At 39.2% G+C, this 24077-nt stretch overlaps 1 protein-coding gene across 1 annotated transcript in view; it reads left to right on the forward strand.

Annotated features, from left to right (window-relative positions):
* The window catches only part of LOC139725988 (arf-GAP with GTPase, ANK repeat and PH domain-containing protein 1-like), a 222340-nt gene that overhangs the window by 197613 nt on the left and 650 nt on the right, over positions 1-24077 (forward strand). The window contains exons 7-16 of the mRNA XM_071637071.1: positions 12092-12205; positions 13785-13889; positions 14608-14791; positions 16183-16344; positions 18925-19065; positions 19609-19682; positions 20563-20731; positions 21494-21611; positions 22256-22448; positions 23389-23556. Of these exons, the coding sequence (XP_071493172.1) occupies positions 12092-12205; positions 13785-13889; positions 14608-14791; positions 16183-16344; positions 18925-19065; positions 19609-19682; positions 20563-20731; positions 21494-21611; positions 22256-22448; positions 23389-23556 (1428 nt within the window). The remainder of the gene's footprint in view (positions 1-12091; positions 12206-13784; positions 13890-14607; positions 14792-16182; positions 16345-18924; positions 19066-19608; positions 19683-20562; positions 20732-21493; positions 21612-22255; positions 22449-23388; positions 23557-24077) is intronic.

Below are 24077 nucleotides of genomic sequence, written 5' to 3' on the forward strand. Positions count from 1 at the left end.
TTGGGCATTCTTTTCTCTCTTCCCCGCTTCCAAAATCTGGGTCGAGTGAAATCGATAATGTCAGAGTGCAGATAACTCCCCATCTCACGTTACCACGGGAGGTGTAGTGTTTGCTGGATTTGAGACAAAAGATGAGTTACAATTTGAATCTCAGTTTTCAAGATACGTCTCCCCTCGGTTTACATTCTTTATTTCTGCCTCCGCCGAACGATAGCCGCACTGTTTGCCAAGGAGATATTTGACATTAATCGCAATCTGCTTGTTTTCCAGATCACTACCCAGTTTATCGATCAGATGGTTTTCCTATGTCCATCTCTGATGGGGTACTCCTTGGGGTTAGATCCACAAGAGTTGGACTAGGTATCATTTGACATGATAGTAGATATGTGCGCAAACAACTAAATCTTTTTTCCTACCCTCTGTTGTGTCCTGAATAGCCTTGAGGTTTTATATGCCATTATTATTGTGAAGTAAGTGCATCTGCATTAGATTTACTGTGGTATTGACTAACTCGATAATTTGCTGGCATCATTCACATTGGCGAAATACCACGATAACAGATACCACAATAATTCATGTGCTACAGGTCTCATTCACAAAATGTTGTGGTAGTTCTGGTAAGCATTACGCATGCATATCTCCAATGGGAAAAGGTACAACGTGCATGTATGTCGGGTCACTCGAGAAATAGACTGCTCTATGTTTGGTGGTATTTCGTGAAGCAATTCACACTAAAATCTCGCATGTGTATTTCATGCAAATTTTGAAATAACAGCCTAAACAACATAGTCTTTCGCAGTGTATTTCGTGATGTGACTGTGTTGACATTATTTGAAACATTGCGCTATTCCGTAGTATTAAACTTCCGTGATATTTCAGTCAGTGTGAACGCACCTAGAGATGAATGCTCTAATTAGGTGATACGCTATCAGCGTATCACCTATTGTGATTGCCAAAATTTCTCTTTTTAGGTGATACGCTATCAGCGTATCACCTATTGTGATTGTCAAAATCTCTCTTTATTTTTTTTTATTCTTCTTTCTTTCTGGACAATTTTGTGTCGTCAATATCTCAAGAATGACATAACGAAATAACATGACATTTTCAGTCAACATGTCTCATGACAAAATCTAGCCACAATAAGGTTTTCATGACAGTAACATATCTATGACGTCATCTAGGCGCCATTTTGTGATTTTCGGACCTTGTCACATGATCGATCATAACTTCATAACTAGATGTCATTTCTGTATCATTTTCGGTGGACATGAAGTTCAGGTCACGCTCTATCTTACTTTTTAACGCTAGTTACACAGGTCATCATTACGCGCGCGTAAGCGCGCGTCAAAATTTTAAAAGGCTCAAAACGACTTCCCAATGGGAAATCTCGAAGTTTCAGACAATTTTAAGCGTTTCAAACATTTTCTCGCGTGCGCGTCCGTCCGCGCAATTCCGCGCGCAGAGCCCGTAAGCAACATGAAAATGCAATTTTTTTGACTGATTTGGATTCCTGATACTTTGAGTAACAATATCCATTGATTTCCGATCGATTTCGACCTATAACAAAGGAATGCACTGGCGTCAAAGTTGAAATTCCACGTGCGCGTCTTTCTGCAAATATAGTGAAAAAACATGTCTTTGTTTATTTCGCCATGGCTCTTTAAATCGTCCGTTGACCCTATATTTCTATTGCATATTACAAAAGTATATGAATTGTAAATAACATTCCTGGTATCAATATTGCCAGGAAAACGCGATGACGTCATCATATCGTCATTTTAGATGAAAAAAGTGGAATTGATTTTTTTGAGGTACTGTTTCTGACATTCATTTGCTCGTATCTCTGTTGTTTAAGCTCAATATTATCCCAAATTCAGATATGTTGCAGTTTGAACATTTGCCTTTCAAGTCCATGTGATGGTTTTGAAATATGATGACGTCATCACACTAGAAATTGTGATTAAAGGTAAAGACTCAAAATCAGACAAGTTTACGTGTTATGTCTATGGGAGGTGATTTTTTTTTTAAACCATGCATTGACTTGACAACGTTTAAGCACCTTTACCTCATCTGATTTTGCTCCATTTCCTCTGAAACATAAATATGTTGTAGTTTAGACAATAAGCTTTAGTAATCATGCATTTTATGTTTTCAAATCTCCTCATCAGGTTGACAATTTTGCAATTTAAAACTGAAAATGAGAATGCAATCTGTACGGAACGATTCCCAATTTTTCTTTGCAACTGTATATTGATCGAATCCACGCTGCCACTTGTGAGAAATTGAATAGCGCCATCACAAGTCGACACTGTCACAATAGTATTTACATTTAAGTTTTGCACTCGATCTTCAGGACAGCAATGTGGCATAATCTGTTAGCGCGCTGGTTCTTCATAACGCCATACCGGAAGGCGAGAGGTTCGACCCCCGCAGGACTTTTATCCGTTCTTTCTTCTTTTTTTTTCTCTCTTTTTTTTTTCGGCAGTTCAGCTTTACTCCGATGTCATTTATCGTATTATTTTATCAAGTGTACGTAACCCGTGAACACGGCTGCTCTATTTCCCTTGCTTTGTATTGGAGTTTGGAGATTGGGTTTGCTTCAATAATTTTGTCACACTTAATGTTGTAAATTGCCCCTTGTTACAGTGTCCCGCTTGCCACGATTCGTTTTCTCTTTCCTTTTCTCTTCATTTGTTCTTGTTATACTGTAGCAGGATATTTAGGAACGTGTTCGTTTACATAACTAACATGAATGGGAACTGAATTAATTAACTCTAGTCCAGGTGCATGGCGTCTCGCTTATCTCTTTGGAATTCCAGGTTATTGTTTGACCAAATAACGGAGTTAAAGACAGGCAGGGAAGGAAGTGACTTGATATTGCTTCATAATGAGGAATTTCGGGCAACACCTTTCCAAGTGTAGTGATTATGACGGGGTTCTCTGTCGTTTATTTTCGTCATGGCTGTTTCACTAGTTAGCCATAGGTGATATTATGTTGCTGGCATCTGGGAGAATAGAACAGATCAGTACCAAACTGGAATAGCCCTATAAGCAATGTGGTAAGCGTTCAATTTTTTGCATCATCTTTCTTCTTTAAAGTCAATCACTACTGATCGAAATACGCAATATAATATGACACGTTCCACTGGTAGTTTAGGCAAAGGGAGTTAATGCATGATGCAATGATAAATGTGCTACCATTGATTTTAGAGACGTCATTGTGGTGTGGTACTGGTGATGGTAAGGGAACCATAGATTGCTTTTAAAGTAATGAGACAATCATTGGACCTTTGCATCAAGACCGTATTCCCATCTAGAATATAATGCATGTTCGTGCGGTGTTTTTTTTTTTAATCCTGACGTGGACATTTTTTTTTCTTGTTTTTAATTTAAGAATGTTATCTAAATTTGTTTCTTTCCCCTAACATTTGTTTTTTGTTGAATATAGAGTTAGACGTTCCGTGATCGAGTAGAAGAGCAGCGATTTAGTTACAGTTTCAATGCATCTTGTTTACCATCTTCTCTGACATTAAATTGATGGTTTTTATATTTGACATTGTCTGTCTATTTGCCAGTTTATGCTCATAAACCACTGCTATAACAACTAATACATTTGCTTCACCTGTCACACGCAATGACATGGATTGCAGTTGTGCATGCAGTTTTCCTTTTGCCACCTCTCGTTTTTCTCTCCCCTTTTCCCTCACTTTGGTTTTGTTATACTGCAGATGGGAATGATTACAATAGCATAACCCAACTTAAAGTAGGAATGAGAACTGAATAAATTAACTCTGGGCCAGGTGTATATAGCGTCTCGCTCATCTCTTTGAAATTTCAGGTTGCCATTGTTCGACCAACGGAGTTGAAGACAGGCTTTATGTTGCTATAGAGGTATCTCGCGCCACATGAATGGAATGCATACGCTGTTTAGTATTAGTAATACACTTTTTCATGCCCATCCCTGCCAATAAAAGTGTGTTTGACGGGGTTCTGTGTCATTCTGCCTACGAGAAAGCAAAGTTTTATTTTCGCCATGGCTGTTTCTCTATGCGTAGCCGTGGGTGATGGGTGTTGTTGGCATCTGGGCAGTAAAGAACCGAGTATCATGCTATAATACCCCCCCCCCCCCCCCCCCGTTAGGTTCTAAGCGTTCAATACGGTGATATATCTTTCTTCTTTATTATATCGATCACTGCTGATGGAATTACAGAATTATGTTATGACACGTTTCACTCAAAGCTTAAAAAACAAAGTTTATGCACGATACAAGTAATGGTGCATGAGTCCTATAGGCCATTGATTTTAGATGAGAAATTATGATATGCCTAAAGTAGTGGTGTCATTGATTAGGAATTAATGACACGATTAAGCACTCCTTCCACTTCTAACTGTCCCCTTTGAATGTGTGTCGATCACGTGAGATCGTCATAAATTATCATTCACGTATAAGCTTACGTTCAAAGTGTACTCTTAGTTGGAGGAGACCTATAGTTACATGGTTAAAGGTGATGTTTTGCCCTTTTCTCTTTAATTGAGGTATCACTTTCGTCCAGGATAAATCACATTCTCATGTAAACAGACTCACTTGCTCTATATCCCCTGTTTTGTATCGGAGGCTTCATTGGTTTTACTGCTGGTAAATCTCACAGGCTTGTATATAGTTGTAAGAGCTCTCTGAACTGATCATTGTGATAGCAAGATTAGAGGGAGTCATATTGGTTATGTAAATAATGGTCAAAGGTCATGTTTTAAAAGGCCACTGTTAAAGCCAGGATGGTTATAAACACTTAATTGTCATGTTTTATTTGTACGTGCCGAGGATCACTTGGACCCCGTTTACAGTGCGAGGCTCGGCCGCGTTCGGTGTAAACGCGCAAAAGGCCAAATGCGGGGCCAAAATTGGCCTCGCATTAGGCCACGCTCTGGAGGTGGTCTCGGCCGCGGCCGAGCCGCGGTCGCGCCCGGCCTTTTTCTCAGTGTAAGCGCAAACTGGGCTAAATGCGCGGCCAATTTTAGTCTGGCTTCCAAACCCTCGCCTGTACTATTTCGCTATTCAGGATATTAACTACTTCAACGTCGAAAACTAGTATAGTTTAAGGTGGTTTTGTCCTGCAAAGGATTTTCTCCTTCGACAAAGGCCTTTGCCCGAACGGCGACTTCGTCGCCACGGAATTCAGTTGGCAAAGGATCTGAAAACCAGACAATACCAAATTGCGTTTGTTTAAAAGGGTAGAGCGCCACTACGACAAAATATTGAAAGGTTCGAATCAAAAGCGCGGCCGAGCCCGGCAGTGTAAACGGACTAAATTGCGGGGCTCGGCCTCGCAATTGAGGTTGTCCTTGATTGCAGCTCGGCCGCGGCTCGGCCCAGCCCCGCACCGTAAACGGGGTCTAAGTTTATGCACTGTAAGTACTCAAAAAGTCCGTAAATCGACTTAGTCGCACACGCACAGAATTTCCACTTAGTTTGTGTGACAGAAAAACAAATGTGATCTGAATAATGTAGGCCCAAAAAAGTTCAACTAAGTATCTCATTAGAACTTCAAGGTTCTGTATTACATTCTTTTCTTTGTCGATCACGGATGACCGACATCTGATGACCCCAAGCGTATCACCTAACTCGTCTTCAGTGTGACGAGTTTCATATCTCGTTTTTTATTCTTCTTTCTTTCTGCCACATTTTGTGTCGTCAATATCTCAACAATGACATTACGGAATAACATGACATTTTCAGTCAACATGTCTCATAACAATATCTAGCCACAATAAGGTTTTCATGACAGTAACATATCTATGACGTCATCTAGGCGCCATTTTGTGATTTTCGGACCTTGTCACATGATCGATCATAACTTCATAACTAGATATCATTTCTGTATCGTTTTCGGTGGACATAAAGTTCAGGTCAGGCTCTATCTTACGTTTTAACGCTAGTTACCAAGGTCATCATTACGCGCGCGTTTGCGCGCGTCAAAATTTTAAAAGGCTCAAAACGACTTCCCAATGGGAAATCTCGAAGTTTCAGACAATTCTAAGCGTTTCAAACATTTTCTCGCGTGCGCGTCCGTCCGCGCAATTTCGCGCGCAGAGGGCGTAACCAACATGAAAATGCAATTTTTTTGATTGATTTGGATTTCTGATACTTTGAGTAACAATATCCATTGATTTCCGATCGATTTTGACCTATAACAAAGGAATGCACTGGCGTCAAAGTTGAAATTCCGCGCGCGCGTCTTTCTGCAAATATAGTGAAAAAACATGTTTTTGTTTATGTCGCCATAGCTCTTTAAATCGTCCATTGACCCTATATTTCTATTGCATATTACAAAAGCATATGAATTGGAAATAACGTTTCAAGTACCAATATTGCCAGGAAAACTCATGACGTCATCATATCATCATCTGAAATCAAAAAAGTGGAATTAATTTTTTTGAGGTACTCTTTCTGATATTCATTTACTCGTATCTCTATTGTTTAAGCTTAATATCACCCCAAATTCAGATATGTTTTACTTTGAACATTTGCCTTTCAAGTCCATGTCATGGTTTTGAAATTTGATGACGTCATCATACTTTAAATTGTGATTAAAGGTAAAGACGCAAAATCGGACAAGTTTACGTGTTATGTCTATGGGAGGTGATTTTTTTAAAAACCATACATTGACTTGACAACGTTTAAGCACCTTTATCTCAGATGATTTTGCTTCATTTCCTCTGAAAATTAAGTATGTTGTAGCTGTGACAATAAGCTGCAGTAATCATGCATTTTATTCTTTGAAATCTCCTCATCAGGTTGACAATTTTGCAATTTAAAACTGAAAATGAGAATGGAATGCGGACGAAACGATTCCTGATTCATCTTTCACGTACATAAGTTTACGTTCCTCTAATTTTCTCGTCGAGACGTATGGCCGAGTGGTTAGAGGTGTCGTCACAGAAACGTGAGGTTGCACACGTACGGGTTCGAACCTCACAAGAGCACGAAAGAAAATAATAATTTTTTTTTTTACTTTTTTTCTTCAATGGAGTACTACACCTTCGTCCATGTAGAAGTCACGTTCGCATGTAAACACACCTATACGCACACACTCACACAGTATCCCTTTGTTTATCGTTGGAGACTGCATTGCTTCGACTGCTGCAAAATATTGCAGGCTGGGCTTTTCAAGCTGATCATGGTATATTGTAACAAAATGAAATTTGTTCATATCAATTCAGTAACACAATGTAGTCGTGGTTACTTTGTGCTGATTTTATACATGTAAGAAGCTATACATTGTAAAAAAAGGTATTTGAATTGTTCCTTTAAGTCAGTCTTCTGTATTGATGATTGTTTGTCAATTAGTGGTTTTTGTGGAGTTTCAGATAATGATAAAAAGTATGTATGATAAGTGCAGCGATACTTTCTACAGTTAGTTCAAAGTTGTGTTACAGAGGTTTGATACATACATTTAGCATTGTGTTTGTGTGTCCACGTGTGTATACAGGTTGGCCATATGGCACATTCTAGACAATAAATCTTAATTAATTAGCAAACGCGATCAGCTATGGAACTGAATATGGTACTAATGTATGATGTTCATAATTCTCATTAAACTGTGACGAGTTTAAAGAGATAGCTTAACTGTGTGTAAAAATTAAGCAATAATAAGGAAATTTTAAGGGAATTTGATAACCATGCCTATAATAATTTCATACAGGTACTAATAGCTGCCTCATATTGGTGTGATTGATCGTCATGTCAATAGCAAACCGACAACGTACGATTAATATATTATACATTAAACAACTGTCTTTCAAATCCATATCGATGTTTTCTAGTTTGATGACGTCATCATACTTTAGATTGTGATAAAAGTAAAGACACAAAATCGGACAAGTTTACGTGTTATGTCTATGGGAGGTGATTTTTTTCAAAACCATGCATTGACTTGACAACGTTTAAGCACCTCTATCTCAGCTGATTTTGCTTCATTTCCTCTGAAACTTTAGTATGTTGTAGCTGAGACAATAAGCTGCAGTAATCATGCATTTTATTCTTTGAAATCTCCTCATCAGATTGACAATTTTGCAGTTTAAAACTGAAAATGAAAATGGAATGTGGACAAAACGATTCCTCGTGTATCTTTCACATACATAAGTTTACGTTCCCCATATTTTCTCGTCGAGACGTATGGCCGAGTGGCTAAAGGCGACGTCTCAGAGACTAAGGTTGCGGGTTGGAACCCCACAAGATCACGAAACAAAATACTTAGCTATTTTACTTTTTTTTCTTCAATTTTGTATTACATATTCGTCCATGTAGAAATCACGTACGTATATAAACGCACCTATACACACACACAGACACACACACACACACGCCATATCCCTCTTTTTTGTGTGTTGGAGACCACATTGCTTCGACTGCAGCACAATTTTGCAGGTTGACTTTGTCAAACCGATCATAGTATGTAATGACGACGACTGAGGTGTTGTACTTTGAACAATTGTCTTTCAAGACGATGTCATTGTTTTGTAATTTGATGACGTCATTACACTGAAAATTGTGATTAAAGGCAAGGTATCAAAACCAGCCGATTATAGGTTTTATGTCTGCGGGACGTATTTTTCCCAAGTTGCCAGAAATGGCATAGCGACCTCAGTCGTTACAAGGCCGCTTTTCCGTCTAGCAATGCAATAGATGTTCACACGGCCACGTTGGTTGAGTGGGCATTGACTTTCCCCCTGTTATATCTATACATTGTTTTTTTTTTTGTCTTACCATTTCCGTGGATGACCCGTGGCCGAGTGGTTACAGAAACGGTTTCGCATGTACGCTCAATATAACTTCAAGGTGCCTATATCACATTCTTTTCTTTGTCGATCACAGATGACTGTCATCTGATGACAACAAGCGTATCACCTAACTCGTCCTCAATGTGACGAGTTTTCATGTCTCGTTTCAAGTTGTACCTCATTCTAGGAGTTTTGTAAATAGATTGAATTTTTTTTTCTGCTATTCATTAGAGCTTTCCTCCCTTGGTACTAGAGAGATATTCAAGACATGCACCCTTCATGATAAGATGTTATTTCAGCTTGATTTCCTAACGTGCACCAGGCTTGCCCTGCATATTTCAGATACAATATAGCAAACAAGAAAATATAATGGCTGCATGAATTCATACACTGTTGTATGTCCCACTTCTCTTATACAATCTTGCGGCATTTTTATGAAACAAAATATTGTTATGTTTGATTAAAAAAAATAAAGTGTTCTGGTATTCCTTGTTTATAAGCAATTACGCTTGCTATAATTCAGGTACAATTCCGCCTTGGTTAAATGGTCATCACTTTCCTGGATATTTCTGTTATACGGACGTGGACTAGCACAAGATTGTCTGTTTGTTTTCAGCCCAAAACTTTACTAAGAAGTACAAAGCAATGAATTTGCCTTACAAATAGTAGGAATTTAGGAATTCGGGATATAAATGTCTCTCACTATGATACAATGTAGATTGATACCAACCAAAATACTACCCCTTGAAGGAACGACCAAGAGGAAGGTGTATTTTTACTCACATTCCATTTCATTTCCACATTATTACCTCTGCCAAGGGAGGAGGTTATGTTTTCAGTGATGTTTGTTTGTTTGTTTGTCTGTGTGAAAAATAACTCTAAAAGTTGTGAAACAGATTTGAATGCAACTTGCAGGAAAAGTTGACAATGACACAAGGAATAGATGATGATTAAATTTTGGTAGCGATCAGGGAATTTGTATGGATTTTTGAAGGATTTTTTAATCTTTTGGCAGATAGGGTCGATGAACTTGGGAGTTCAAGTTGGGCGTATTTGAGGTTCGCATACGCGCTCTAAAGCGCATCCTCTGCTCGGGTGGGGCACCACGTAGCTGGAAGCTGATGATATAACCAAAAGGCTTCTATACTAGTACAAATGTATTAGGAAATTGGGCCATTTTCAGCATGCGTGTATAATGGGTTGAAATGAGCTACTTAACGGAGGTCTGCGCTCTACAAGTGCTTTTCTAGTTTGATATTGCCACATGTATGAGACATTTAAATATCATATAAATCATTTGTGAATTGTAAATTAGCAATGCCTTATGTAATGTATAGTGAGGTGCTCGTACCTCGTCAGGGGCCCGAATACCGTCACCCCGCTTAAAATTGTTACAAGCGCACTAAACAAAAAATTATACGCGGGACTGTGTTCAGTATGCTTGAAACTTGGCAAGGATACCACAACCAAGCAAACTGTGGTGAAAACCGAACAGTTTTTCGCGAAAATCTGAAATTTATATTAGGAATTTAAGTATCATCACGGTCACCCGGCCCGCACTCATCTTTTACGTGTATGTCTATGGGAGCATCATGATCACCCGCACACGTCTTTTACGTGCTTTGTCTAAGGGAGCGCGGGTGATGAGTTGCGGGCCCCTTCCTTAGCGCACAACTATTCCGCATTGTTCGCATTTGACGACGATAGCTGCAAATTTTCGATATCGATCAGTGAACTTGTGATTCCATTGGAATCTTCAGCATTTTTCCTATATGTTAGTGGGATTTCATAGAATTTCAGTGACGAAATGTGATTCAAATATGCACTAACATTAACTATGACGAGGTGCGGGTCACCCAAGTATACTCCCAACACAACTTACCAGGACTTAAAAGTGTCATGCTTGAGCATATCTCACTTATCCGGATGGTTGGGGGGGTTCTGACATGACAGGATGAGGGAGGTTTGACTGTAGTTGGAACGTAACCCTTTGAGGACCACAGACCTGAAATCATACTGACTATGCATATAGACATGGTGCCTGTAAGACTGTGAGAGTTACTGAAATGTCAGGTTCTGAGATGTTTTGATGTCTGTGTCGCTGTCTAAAGAGGAAACAAAATTATGATTTCCTCTCCAAGCACCAGATCAATTATCTTATCAGCCATGCCAGCCATTCCCACATATCAATATTTTTCAGTCCGTGTCTGTTGCTCGAATTCTGTTGCTGGTATGCTGTTGAATGTTGATTCATTTTTTGGGGGGTTTTTTTGTTTTGTTTTCTAGGGAGACATCATAGCATGCAGTTGAATGATGTTTTGAATGCATCTTGAATAATAGAAATGTAAATATCATATTCTGTCTATACACAAATATTAATCACATTATATCTATTGAATGTTTTTATTAGTTTGTGGATCTCTGAGAAAAACAATCTCAGGCTTGAAGAGTGTCCCCCACCCCACCTCCAGCAGAAATTAGGGCGTAATAAAAAGAACAAGAACATCAGGGATCTACCAACCCACTTGTGTGCTTGTCTGAGGAGAACTAGAATTTACTGTCAGTCAAAAAGAGAATAAAAAACCACTTAACTGATCAAAGTATGGAGCCTTTCCCCAGATGATTTTTTTTTTCCTCTTCTTTTTTTTATATAGTGCCCTGACTTTGTTTGAATATTTTCTTACTTTATCATCCTAACATAGCATCGTTATTTGGGGGCACTGTGGCATAGTGGATAAGACTCTTGACTTACAATTGCACGTTCTGAGTTTGAATCCCATCAAGTGGCTAGATGTTTTTGCCCACCATGTCCCTCTCGCCCCGTTGTAGATGGGGACCTGACAATGCTAAGGTGATAATGGCAGTGTCCCTCTTGAAGACCAATAACAACACTTAAGAGGCTACGTTTAAATCTGTTATAGCGACTACCTATAGCAGCCACCTGCTGTATACAACCACTAAAAACAATTCCCTCTGAGAGAGAAACCATGTTGAAAAACCTGTCTATAGTGGCCACCTGTCTATAACAGCCACTTTTTTCTCGTCTCCCTTTGGTGGCCGCTATAGACAGATTTGACTATACCAAGCGCAGGTTGCATGAAAGTTGAGATGAAACATACATGTATTAGTCTCTTTAGAATACTCAATTCTAATTTACTGATATCTGAGTTAATGTTTGATTGCATCTTTTTATGCAGCAGGGCTATGGATCAAGAAGATCATACATCATACATCATATATCATCTTATTATTATCATTATTACTCTCATATCATTATTTCTCCATGTCCTCTCTCTGTGAATTCTCCATCCAGCCCAACAAGGGTAAACCTCAGAACAGCGAGGCGAAGAATGGGGGTGACAGCAGCTCTCTACCAAACCACAGCCAGAGAGGTATCGGCAGCGGGAGGAGCATCCCCATCAAACAGGTGAGAAGAATCTGTTTCACCATAGACCTATTACGCACATAGACTAATATAGACTAATAACCATGGACTTACTAATGTACATAAGTGGACTACAAAGGGAGTTCACGGTTGTGATTTGCGCATGTGCAAAATAAAGGTCAAATGAGAATGTTTGTGTATTTGCCATTGACTTTCAAGCGAAAAGATTCCTCAGGCAAATGAGGATTTGGAATGTTAAGTTGTGTGTTTCACCTTGTTAGAACGCACAGGTGAAAGTGATTCATCAATAATGTTTAACAAAAGCTGCACACGCATTTCATTGACATTGATTACAAAGGTGGCATGCTTCAACAAAAAAAAAATGCTCTGTCACAGGTCCTTTCCATGTTATTTGAAAGTCTGTGGTGTAGGGGTCAAATGAGATATGCCGCTAACCATGAACTCCCTCATAATGAAGGTCTTTCTTTGATCCCGTCATAGCTGCTGCCACCTCATTATGTGCATTCAGATGCTTGGATAATGACAATTGCGTAATCTACATTGTACATTCAAAACAATTGACCACCTGTCTCTCAAAGTATGCTACTCTCCAACCCCATAGCATGATAACACAGATAACACAGTTCCCAGGATGGAGCTGTCAACTATGCAACACAATAGAATTGATGTATAGTACGCTTTTCCCATGAGGCACAGAGCATTTACAAAATAACGGAAATTGAAAATTTATAAACACAGTTCAGAGTAATAAATGAAAGCATTTTTGACACAATATTTCATATAGGCCATTAGGTATGCATATTTTATTGACAATGTTTTAGTTTTTTCATCATAATTATGAAAACATATTTTTTTAATTGACACTTTTGTCTCTATCTGACTGTCTATTAACAAGACATGACTGTAGATGTATTGGGAGAACCATGCATTATGGCAGAGATATATCCGTCGCCATGGTGACATTCTAGTTTTCCATATGTTGATGTACAAGTAGCCTGCATTGTTAGTGCAATTTTTCCATTTTCAAAAAGATATGTTATGATAATTGCCTTTAGGAGATGTGGATACAGTGCATAAATGAATTTTTGTGTGAGCTGACAATCCTGTGTAAATTAATAGGCTATTGCATATTCACACTATTTTGCACTGGACTACTGGACTAGTTTAAAGAAATTCTTAAGAAAAGAGAATAACATCTGATAAGCACAACGGTGAAAATTTAATCGAAAGTGGGTCAAAATTAGGGCAGTTATGAAATTGTGAAGTTTCCCTTGAAATATGAATATGCAAATAGTGAGGTGATGACGTCCTCACCTCACAACTTACCTTGTAGTTTGCTGATATGAAATGATATAATTTCACATTTTTTTGTTCAAACACAATTACGCTTCAGTCGCAATCCTAATATACCCCTCCACCTCACTATGAGCCGACTGGTCTGAGTGATACGTTTTTCACAAAATTTTTCTATGAGGTGGCTTCCTTTTGTGTTCAGATGTACCATGTACCATGAGTCAAGAGCAGTGGTTTGTGAGTTTTATGTATAACTTTATTTTTTGGCTAAATCTTGTATCTTTTTTTCTCACTTCATTCTTAACAGGGCTATCTGTACAAGAGGAGTAGCAAGCCGCTGAATAAGGAGTGGAAAAAGAAGTATGTGACACTGTGTGATGACGGCAGATTAACGTATCATCCCAGCTTACACGTAAGTCCCCTGTGGTCCCACCAGAGTTTAACACCTCCGACCATCACCATTTTCTCCAAGATTTCCAACTCATGATGCGTAAGGATACTGCCTTTTCTCAGAGGTAACCGCATCACATGTTGTTTGAAAATAGATCAGTGCACAGCAAAGTGGTACGCATGTGGATGTTTTTTTGCAGATCTTCACATGTGGTTAATCCTCTCTCGATGGCAGACAGTTAAACCTTTCTGTAACACCTAGCATACAGAACGTTCTGCCCAGTACCTGTGGGGTGCCAGGGTAGAAGGAATATCCAGCAGTCTTTATCAAGACTGGCATGATTTGTTTGACTTATAATATCTACAGTCATAACCACAATACTTTACCTAAGCTGTGATTTATCTTAAATTTATCCCATCTGATAGTTAATCCCCTTTGCTGACTTTGCAGCAAATCTGTGAGGATCCTGAAGAACCTCTGCTACAAGTGTATCTCTCATGAGTGTACAAGCCTACAATGTTGATGGCTTGTTTCCATTCCTTAGATGGAAGCAAACACATAGTATACAAGAGAGGTAAAAATATACAGGCAACATCAAGCGAAGACATCACCATTTCCATTGGTTAGCTGAATTTTGCTTTTATTTGATCCCATCGTTCTACGTATTTGTCCATGAAGCAATGGTCTTTGCAATCTTTACGTCATAAATCATCTCTCCATCATGAATCCCAATATGTAGGACTACATGGATGACGTGCACGGTAAGGAGATCCGACTCTTCAACACAACGGTGAAGGTCCCGGGAAGGAGACCGCCGCTAGCCAGGGCCAACATGCCACCGGGATCGGCGCCGGCACAAACCAACTCAGGGGCCAATGGCATCGCCAACAACATGAAGTCCATGACGATATCGGGTCACGCAGGTGAGAATAGCAGGAGTGTCTGGAATCATATACTAATCAAAGGAATTTAGTGTTGTGCTTAGCAGATTTAACTTTGATATTGAGCCGGGATGGTTTAAGAAAGCACAAGAAATCTTTGTTGAAAAGTCCACTGGCTTATCCACTATACCACAGTTCTCCCAGAAACTTTGCCTACAAACATGGATGAGAAGTGACTAAAATTATCCAATGTTTGAGCGTCAGTGATGTTTGATTATGCAATGCGTGTATGTGAAGGCACATTGAAGCCTGTAGCATTCATATGTGCAGAGAAAAACAGGTGAAAAAGTGATGATTCTAATAATATTATTTTTCTCCTAGCAAGAGTAAAAAAAAAGGGGGGGTTGAAGAGTGAAACTCTTCTAGATCTCAACAACTCTATATTTGTTTTGACAATGATAATTCTATTCTTTTCATCTGGTGAGAGGTCACAAAGAAAATGGGGGAAACATGAAGAATTTGAATGCAAAAACAGATAACTGCCATTTTCAAAGCTTTTTTAAGTAAGGGTAATCATCAAAGAAAGAACTAGAGAAGCACTCTGAGAGCGCAGACCTCCGCCAAGCATGCAGCTCATTTCCTTTACTGATCTTGTTCTTCCATAGAGATATCAGTGATTTCCACCCATAAAAATAGCATTGTGTGCTGAAAGTCGGCCGATTTCCCAGTACATGTATAGAAGCCTTTGTTACGTCATAAACCCTCAGCTGCACGGCGCGCCTCGCCCTAGCAGAAACTAGAGCACGCACTTTAGTGCGCGCATGCAAACCTCAAATACGCGCAGCCTGAATTCCCATGTTCATTAACCGTACCTGCCAAAATATCAAAAATCCTTCATGAATTCCCCCAAAATTCTTGGATCACTACCAAAATTTAATCATCTGTTACTTGTATCAATCTAAACCTTTGCTGCAAGTTTCATCCAAATCCGTTAACTACTTTTTGAGTTATTTTGCACACGGACACACTAACTAACTAACTTACAAACAAACAACCAACGGTAACGAAAACATAACCTCCTCCCTTGGCGGAGGTAAAAATTAAACCTTTTCAATAATACTGCACTCATAACGTGACAACAAAAATTGTTGAAGAGATTATTACAATTATCACATATGCTTTAATTGGTTTTTTTTCACAGCTCAATCTCCAGCTCCATCTCATGCAATGTATATCTCAATTTGATGAAAATGGACATATCACTTTTCGTTTTTGCATTCAAATTCTTCATGTTACTCCTTACGGCAGTAGTCCCATAATTTGCCCCTTCAAAGAATTAACAAAAAGGAGGTAGAAGAAATGGTTTTCAAGAAAAGGACAGTCCAGTTGATGATAGTCCCATGTATTGTTTTTTTCTTGTCCCTGGTTTGTAGGAACATCAGTCCATTCCAACCAGACCGCTCTCTCTCGAGACACCAGTAGTCCCATGCTGTCTCAGAGAGAGGTGCAAGAGGCCAAGACCAAATCCACCTCGTTACCGCGGGATACGGTCTTCACCGACGCCGTCGTCATCTCAAACTCATCTGTCACGCCAGGTGAGGGCGGCAGAAAAGGTGGGCAGAGGACGACCAAGATCACATCTTTTTCCGTGTCTGTGTTTTGTCCTTTCCGTGTTTGAGTCCATTTGTGTTTTGTGTTTGTTTGTGTCTGCCCCGCCTTCACTCATCCGCCACTGCCCCCCTCCCCCCATGCAGTACCTCCCAAATTATTCCCTCACTACTTGTACAGCAACTTTGAAGTCACTGTCAAACAGTGACATAGATATGTCAGTTATTCAAATTGGCACATTCTAAATTTTCTTCCATATGACAAGCGACTATTGTTTGTTTTTGTTTTTTTGCCATGTGGTTTATAAATTCTCACATTCTGTGAATACTTCCATCAGCCGAAAAGTTTGTATGATTGTCAGAAACAAAATCAAAGCAGAATCTGGGGACAACAGTCAAACCTGGTTGTGATGGTCACCTGTCTTTAGCAGCCACTCTCTTTATGCAGCCACCACAAACTACCTGGGCAATAAATGATGCATTGAAGACCCTGCTTATAGTGACCATGTGTATTCACGTAGCTTGTCCAGTGGTCACCTAATTTGTCTCTCTCGGTCAAAGTTTCGTTGTGTATAGTAGCCACAAACTCCAATTTAAGGCCTTTCTGTGGACATACCAAGTTGGATTTGTTTTTGCTTCTTCCCAAGTTGTTGAATCTCAACTGATAATCTTTTTCTTGGAAAGGGGGGGGGGGGGGACAATCAAATTGCTTAACAAGAAATCAGAGAAGCTAAAAACAAAACAAGTAATTTACAATGTACATCTATATCTGTCTGAAATGCGACAACTAGTAGTGTATCGAGACCTGATCAATTTATACAGTATATGTAACGGAGACATGTTTTCGATATGTACTAGCTATTATTTGCTGAAGGTCATATATGCTGTCATCCTTTCTATTATGGCCACCAGTCTATAAAGGCCAGTACTTTTTTGAGTCCCCAAAGTGGTCACTTTACCCAGGTGTGACAGTATACTGTATGTGTCTTTTGGTGGTGCTACAGTCTGGGCTTCTTTGTCTTGTGTTCGTGTCTAGCTGTCTGTGTATGTGCCTGTAATATATCTTGTGATACAGTAACTTGGTGCTGTGGGCTGTGGTGGTGGGCTGTGGTGGTGTGCTGTTCACTCTCGCTGGTCTCCCTAAAAACCATTGTGAAATTGGTCCATCCTCTGCACCCCTTTTTTGCCTAACATTCATGCCTTTCTTTTCAGTTTTCATTGTGACAAAATGCATTTGTCTTTGTGCATGTCTGATAACCACAGGTTGGAGAAAAGTCTGGTGGTGGCTGGGAAATGCACAAACATTGTATGATGGCTCTTAAACCAAACATTACTTTATAGATATATATTAAGCCTCTGATCTCTGCAACCCAAGACAAAATTGCTTGATGCAAATATTGCTGCTGTGCATTTTCTTTCTGTAATGAAGTATTGTGATGTTATGATAGGAAGTATTGTATGATATCATGAATAAGTTCAGAATTTTCATGAGCGCTTGACGCAGCACAGCCCTGTACCGTAATTCCCCTGCTGTGAATGCCCCTACTGTTGCTCTGCAAATGTAGTATTGTTCTTAAGATGTATTTCTCCCTTTCCAAACATAACAGGCATTGGTGGATTGGAAGATATATTTTTTGCATAGCTCCTTTTTGTGTGTAGGCCCTACAATACAATGTATATCTACTCATGCTGCCGTGTATGCAATCTTACAATCAGTTGGAATTTTGTGCGTCAGATAACCAGTACTGATAGTTTCGTAAGTCACTTCGTATTACAGTGCTGTAAAACACCAGAGAAGGCAGCTATGGACACACATTGATTATACAGTGAAATTTCATTTATTCTCTGGATCTGCTATTAAATTTCATTCAAGTTTTTTGAGAAATTTGACAAATTAACTTCAGTGATGTGGAAAGAGTTGTCTTCATTATTTAAAACACTTGTCTTGATGGATTTGGGCATGAGTAACCTTGTAATCATTCAATCCAAATGAGTAGCTTGTTGGGCACAAGTTACTTCATATTTACAGTATCTGTAAATATAAATTCTAGATTTATTACATAAACACAGAATAACCTCTGAACAATATAATCAATATCATCTATGTGTCTGTATGCTATTTTGTATTTCCCTCCTCCTCAGGGTTTGTTTGGTAACAACTAACATAATATTCTGGATACTATAGTTACTTAATATTTTTCTGATCAGAGACACTACCAGAATTTGTCAAAACTCAGTGTTGTCATATCTTTGATGCTTGTGTTCATTGGCTGAAATCTTTTGCCAGTATTCATGAAGGTGGTATAAATTAAGTCCATGGTTTATACAAATTTCTTGTGCATGAATGGGTGTGACAGATTGTTTATGTCAACAGACATCTAGTAACCATGTATTTATAGCTCATGCGCAATGTACAGCTATTTCACACTCATTTTAACAGTCCATGGACTAAATATAAACCATGATTTTGATCTAAACCACCTTTGTGAATTTGTCATGTGACTCCTTCTACAAGTTTGGAGGCAGGCTAGTACGCCGTTCTCTTCTCCCTCTTTTCCTGGAATGCAGGAATCTCAAACGGCATCGACGCTCCCCTCTCGTTTCCCCAAATGGGGATGACGAGTCGAGATGGTCACGGGTCCAAGAAGAAGCACAGGAGAATGAAGAGCTCTGGGGGTAATAAGAGTATAGACCACCACCCGTTAGAAGGTGAGTTTATACCCTCTTGTCACCCTGTAGCCAAACAAAAAGCTGCTCAGAACTTCTTATCCAATTCTTTGACTGCAGACATTTGTGCGGTGTGGAAATTTTTGCACATTTGGCGTAACAAGAAACCAGCACTAGAATAGGAAGAGCACACCATTTTTTTGACTTGTTACAGTAGTAGTGAGCCAGTGGAGTTAAATGTAGTCAAAAGGGGCTGAGCTTCCGATCCTAGCAGAATCTTCATCAGTGTACAAGCAGACTTATGAGTGAACTACATTGTGTGTGAAATGACTATAATCGCCTATATAATTGGAGCTATAAACTTCATTTATGGGCCAGTCGATTTGGTGAATCTGCATGTATGCTCACTAAAGATGCAAGTTCCTCAAACATATTGCAGAGCCCTTATCAAGGAAGATGGATAGGTTGAGAGAGAGAGATAAGAGACAAGAGTCATTTTGTTCTGCATACAAATGCACATTCTTCAGATATTTTGATCAGCTGTTTTATCCCGTGTGTCCCGTTCTCTCCCCACCCCACCCTCAGAGAGTGAAGACTGTGAGTTCATCATCGTATCCTTGGACAATAGGTCATGGCACTTTGAGGCAACCAACTCAGAGGTGAGGTTTCAACCAAAAATACTTTCCACTATTAGAAATTTTCATATTTGAAATCTTTCATTCCTTCCAGCATCCCTACCACCTCCCCCAACCATCACAAAATGTTTTTTTTTTTTCTTTCAGCTCTGAAGTTCCATCAATAGTTATAGTTGATAAGATTCACAATGTATATGCTCTATGAAGCACAAAATTGTATCTTTGAGTAGAGCTTACAAATTTGTTATATACCACTTTCAACTGAGTTTGTTCGTAAAAAAAAACATGGAAATCATGAGTGATAGAGAGAAACAAAGTCCATATTTAAAGACAATCTGTAGAGAAATAAAATTATGACTATTGCTGATACAGCAGGATAGTAGACAATAAAGAACAATAATTTTTTTTTTTTCTGTCCCCAGTAATGAAAGTAAGTATTGACAAAATAACATGTTTATATTTCACCAGAGACAGGTCATGTGCAGTTGAATAAAATTAGTTAGTTATGAATTAGTATGTAAAACTACATTTTGGCTGGAATTCAGGAAGGCAGTTTAAATCTTGCCCATGGACTATTATGATATTTGAATGCATAAATGCATATGATACATCATGTCTGCTACCAGACATCCAGTATCAAATGTGTACTGATTAGTCAAGGAACTAAATTTCAAACCATGGATTTGATTCAGTCCACCTCTGTAAATTTGGCCGTAAGTCCCATACGTTCAATTCAGTGTCATTACACCAGCAACTCATATGCACTAGGCTGTTTGGTATTGTACTACCCGTATATGATAAGCTACAGACCACAGAACATAACGTGATGCAGCTCATGGCCTGTAAGAATTTATATCCATTTATCCAGCTTGTGTTTGGAATAAAAATGTGTTTTGATTTGCAGGAGCGTGACGAGTGGGTGGTGGCGATCGAGCAGAGCATATTTGCATGTCTGCAGACCAACGAGAGTGCAAAGGGCAAGAGCCAGCTCTCCAACCTGGAGCAGAGCGCCATCGTAGAAACCATCAGGAAAGTCCGCGGCAACGGCTCATGTGTGGACTGCGAAGCACAAAGTGAGTTTTATTTGTGTTTGTGTTAGTGTTGTGTTTGTGTTTGTGTTTGTGTTTGTGTCTGTGTTTGTGTTTGTGTTTGTGTTTGTGTTTGTGTTTGTAGTTATTTTACATGGCCACCAAGGAAGCACTTACAGGACCTATCCAATGCAATGCATGGTGACTTTTGTTGACATACATATGTATAATACCCTGATCATCACTTAATACATTGCCAAATGAAAATCTGAGTATATGCAATGTATGCAATATATTTAATTTAAAACTCTCTACTGTTTTTCTGTGGATCAGAAATCCAAGATTCTGTCGATGACATTATCTGTCAATCACTGACAAAACTACTGAATCAGTACGCTCAGTGATCCAATGATGTCTGGGATAGCATGTGATTATCAAGAGTGATAAATCCATTTGTAATGAAGTAGTCTTTCCTGTCACCACAAATCTTAGCATTTCCACAAATCGTGCTTAAATCAAACGATCAATAAACTGAGCTAGGATAATTTGTATGTGGAGATTGAATGAGTATTAAAAGTTGTAGATTTTTTATTTACTCCTTTCTGGTTGGGACATGTACCTGTTCATATTTTAAGTTTGATGTAAATGTAATTAATGTCATGAAAATACAAACAGTCTACAAATTTTAGTATATACGCAGTGTTGCTGTTTGTCAATGTATGACTGTTGAATGTCTCAGTTTATTGTCGTAAATGCAGAATGTTCCACAGGTTGTAAAACAAGAATGTATTTTCTCTTCCATTCCAGATCCCGACTGGGCCAGCTTAAATCTTGGTGCTTTGATGTGTATCGAGTGTTCGGGCATCCACCGAAACCTGGGTTCACACGTATCCAGAGTCAGATCGTTAACGCTGGACGAGTGGCCGTAAGTTTGTCCGGATGTAACAGCTTTCATTCCCCACATAGACCTAGTCCTCTCCATTCTGCTGGTATCGGTTTTCTGTTCAGGTTTTTTTTTTCTTTTTTTATGTGAATCTTGGCATATTTGAGTCATTAAAGATGAGGTGAAAAAGACCTGATTGTCAAGATACAAAGAAACACCTGATCATCCAGTTTGCGATGTGAGTTGGAGATTACTGTGGTCAACTTCACAGATGATGGCAGTCATTAATCACAGCAACTGAAATGTCCTCCTCTGTTTGCAACATTTTCCAGTGCTGAGATTCAGCTACCATATTGTCTGACCAAATCCAATTGACCATTTTCTTTGCACTTCAAAGACAAAGACACAGAGATATGATAACACAAGATTTCTTTCAAAGATAACTCAAAGCAAATTAGCATCAGATGAAGACAGTCTTTTGTGTGAAGATGGCAACATCGGTAGTGGACAGCCGAGATCATTAGGCAGAGGTCCCACACACTTTTACTGACTTCATGAAGAACAGAAAGTGTGATGTGTTCTATATTGATATCCATGGGGAGACTAATTTGTTAATTATGCTAGAGAAGAAAACTCTTTGGGTACTGTATTCTTCATCTCTCTCTCTCTTCTTTCCCTCTTGGCAGACCGGAGCTGGCTCAAACGATGATGTTGGAAGGGAATGCTTTGACCAATAGCGTGTTTGAGGTGTCGTTACACGGGCAGGTGAAGCCGACCGTCACATCGGGCAGGGAGGAGAAGGAGAGGTGGATACGGGCTAAGTACGAGAAGAAGGAATTCATCGCTCCCTACCCGTACCCAGAGAGGAATCTGGGACCAGTAAGTGTGCATCTCACTTGGGGGGGGGGGGGGGGGGGGGGGGGGGGCTGTCCCTTGCAGGGATGATGATGATGATGATGATGGTGGGAATGATGGTGGTGATGGTGATGATGGTGATGATGGTGATGGTGGTGGTGTTATTGATGGTGATGGTGGTGGTGATGGTAAGGATGATAGTATTGATGGTGTGATGATAATGCTATTGGTGATGATGGTGGTGATGATGGTGATGATGATGATGTTGATGATGATGATGGTGATGATTGTGATTGTAATAATGAGGATGATGGTGAAAGTATTGATGACATGATGATGATACTATTGATGATAATAACAACATAGATGATGACAACGATGCTAATGATGATGATGGTGATGCCACGAGAGATGAAGAGAAGATGACAAGATCAATGATAAACATGAAAACAGCAGTGATTTTAATGATTCTAGATTGCAGTCATGATAGATTGCTTTGTTTTCAGATGGTTATTTAGCATTATCATATCAAGACAAGATTTTGAGCACTTGACCATAAAGGAAAGATTCCTGAAAAGTTGTGTTTTGAATGTACAGTGACACAAGAACAAGAGAATGTTCAAATAGATGTGCAACAAGGACAAGCAGTCCAAATATCATGATCATTTCCAATGTCTGTTCACAATATATCAAAGTCACTTTTAGGTAAATATTCTCCACAACATAATGAGTAGTGTCCTTCATAAACTTTCAAACAACACACAGTCTTTAACTCTATTTAAGAAATTTATGTTTCTTTTTACGTATAAACGTCAAATTCATGCAGTTGTACTTCTCTGGCCAATCCTGACCTCCAATTCTTATACACCAAGAATACAAATATCTTTGTTTGTGTGTGAGTGAGTGCATGTTTGTGATAAGCTACTTACCTTTAATTTACATGACTCTCCTTTTGTTGCCATAGCAACTGATGGAGGCAGTGATTCGGGAGGACATCCGGGGCGTGATGCTGCTCCTGGCCCATGCCCTGCCAGATGAGGTCAACTATCGCTACGGCGAGGGAGACGGGAGGTCGGCCCTCCACCTCAGCTGTGCCATGGCCAACGTGGTCATCACGCAGCTCTTGATATGGGTGAGTCCACTCGCCTCTCAGCTTGAAGAAGCCTAAAGGTCACCTGCTGCAGTGTCTGACTTATTCAAATGGAACTTAATCATCATGACCAACACATTTCACATTACTCTCCTTCAGTTTGCCTAGATTACAGAAGTGTTGCGTTTGACTTGCATTGAATCCCAAGGAATATTTCACATCTTTTTTGACTAAAGATTCAGGCTTTAAATGATGTGAATGCCTGTTGATTTATAATTTCAAAAAGAAAAAAAAAAAACCCTGTCAAAAGAATCTTTGAATCTATGCATCTACCTGTAGTTATGTGTAGCATCATTTGTTTGATTTTGTGCAAATCACTTTATTTCACAAGAGGATGATGCAAGCGTTACAAATTCATGTATATCAGAATATTGCATCTATTGTGGTTAATACCATGGCTCTGAGAAAACATGCTTGCCATAGTATTCATTACAAGTGAAATGAAAGTCAGTGTGTTATGTAGTATTTCATTTCAGTAGAAGGTATCGAGTGTTTTGAAAATG

This window comes from Diadema antillarum, unplaced genomic scaffold (assembly GCF_040938485.1).
Source record: "Diadema antillarum isolate AM-2024a unplaced genomic scaffold, OU_Dant_1.0 seq00000069_RagTag, whole genome shotgun sequence".
Classification (NCBI taxonomy): domain Eukaryota; kingdom Metazoa; phylum Echinodermata; class Echinoidea; order Diadematoida; family Diadematidae; genus Diadema; species Diadema antillarum.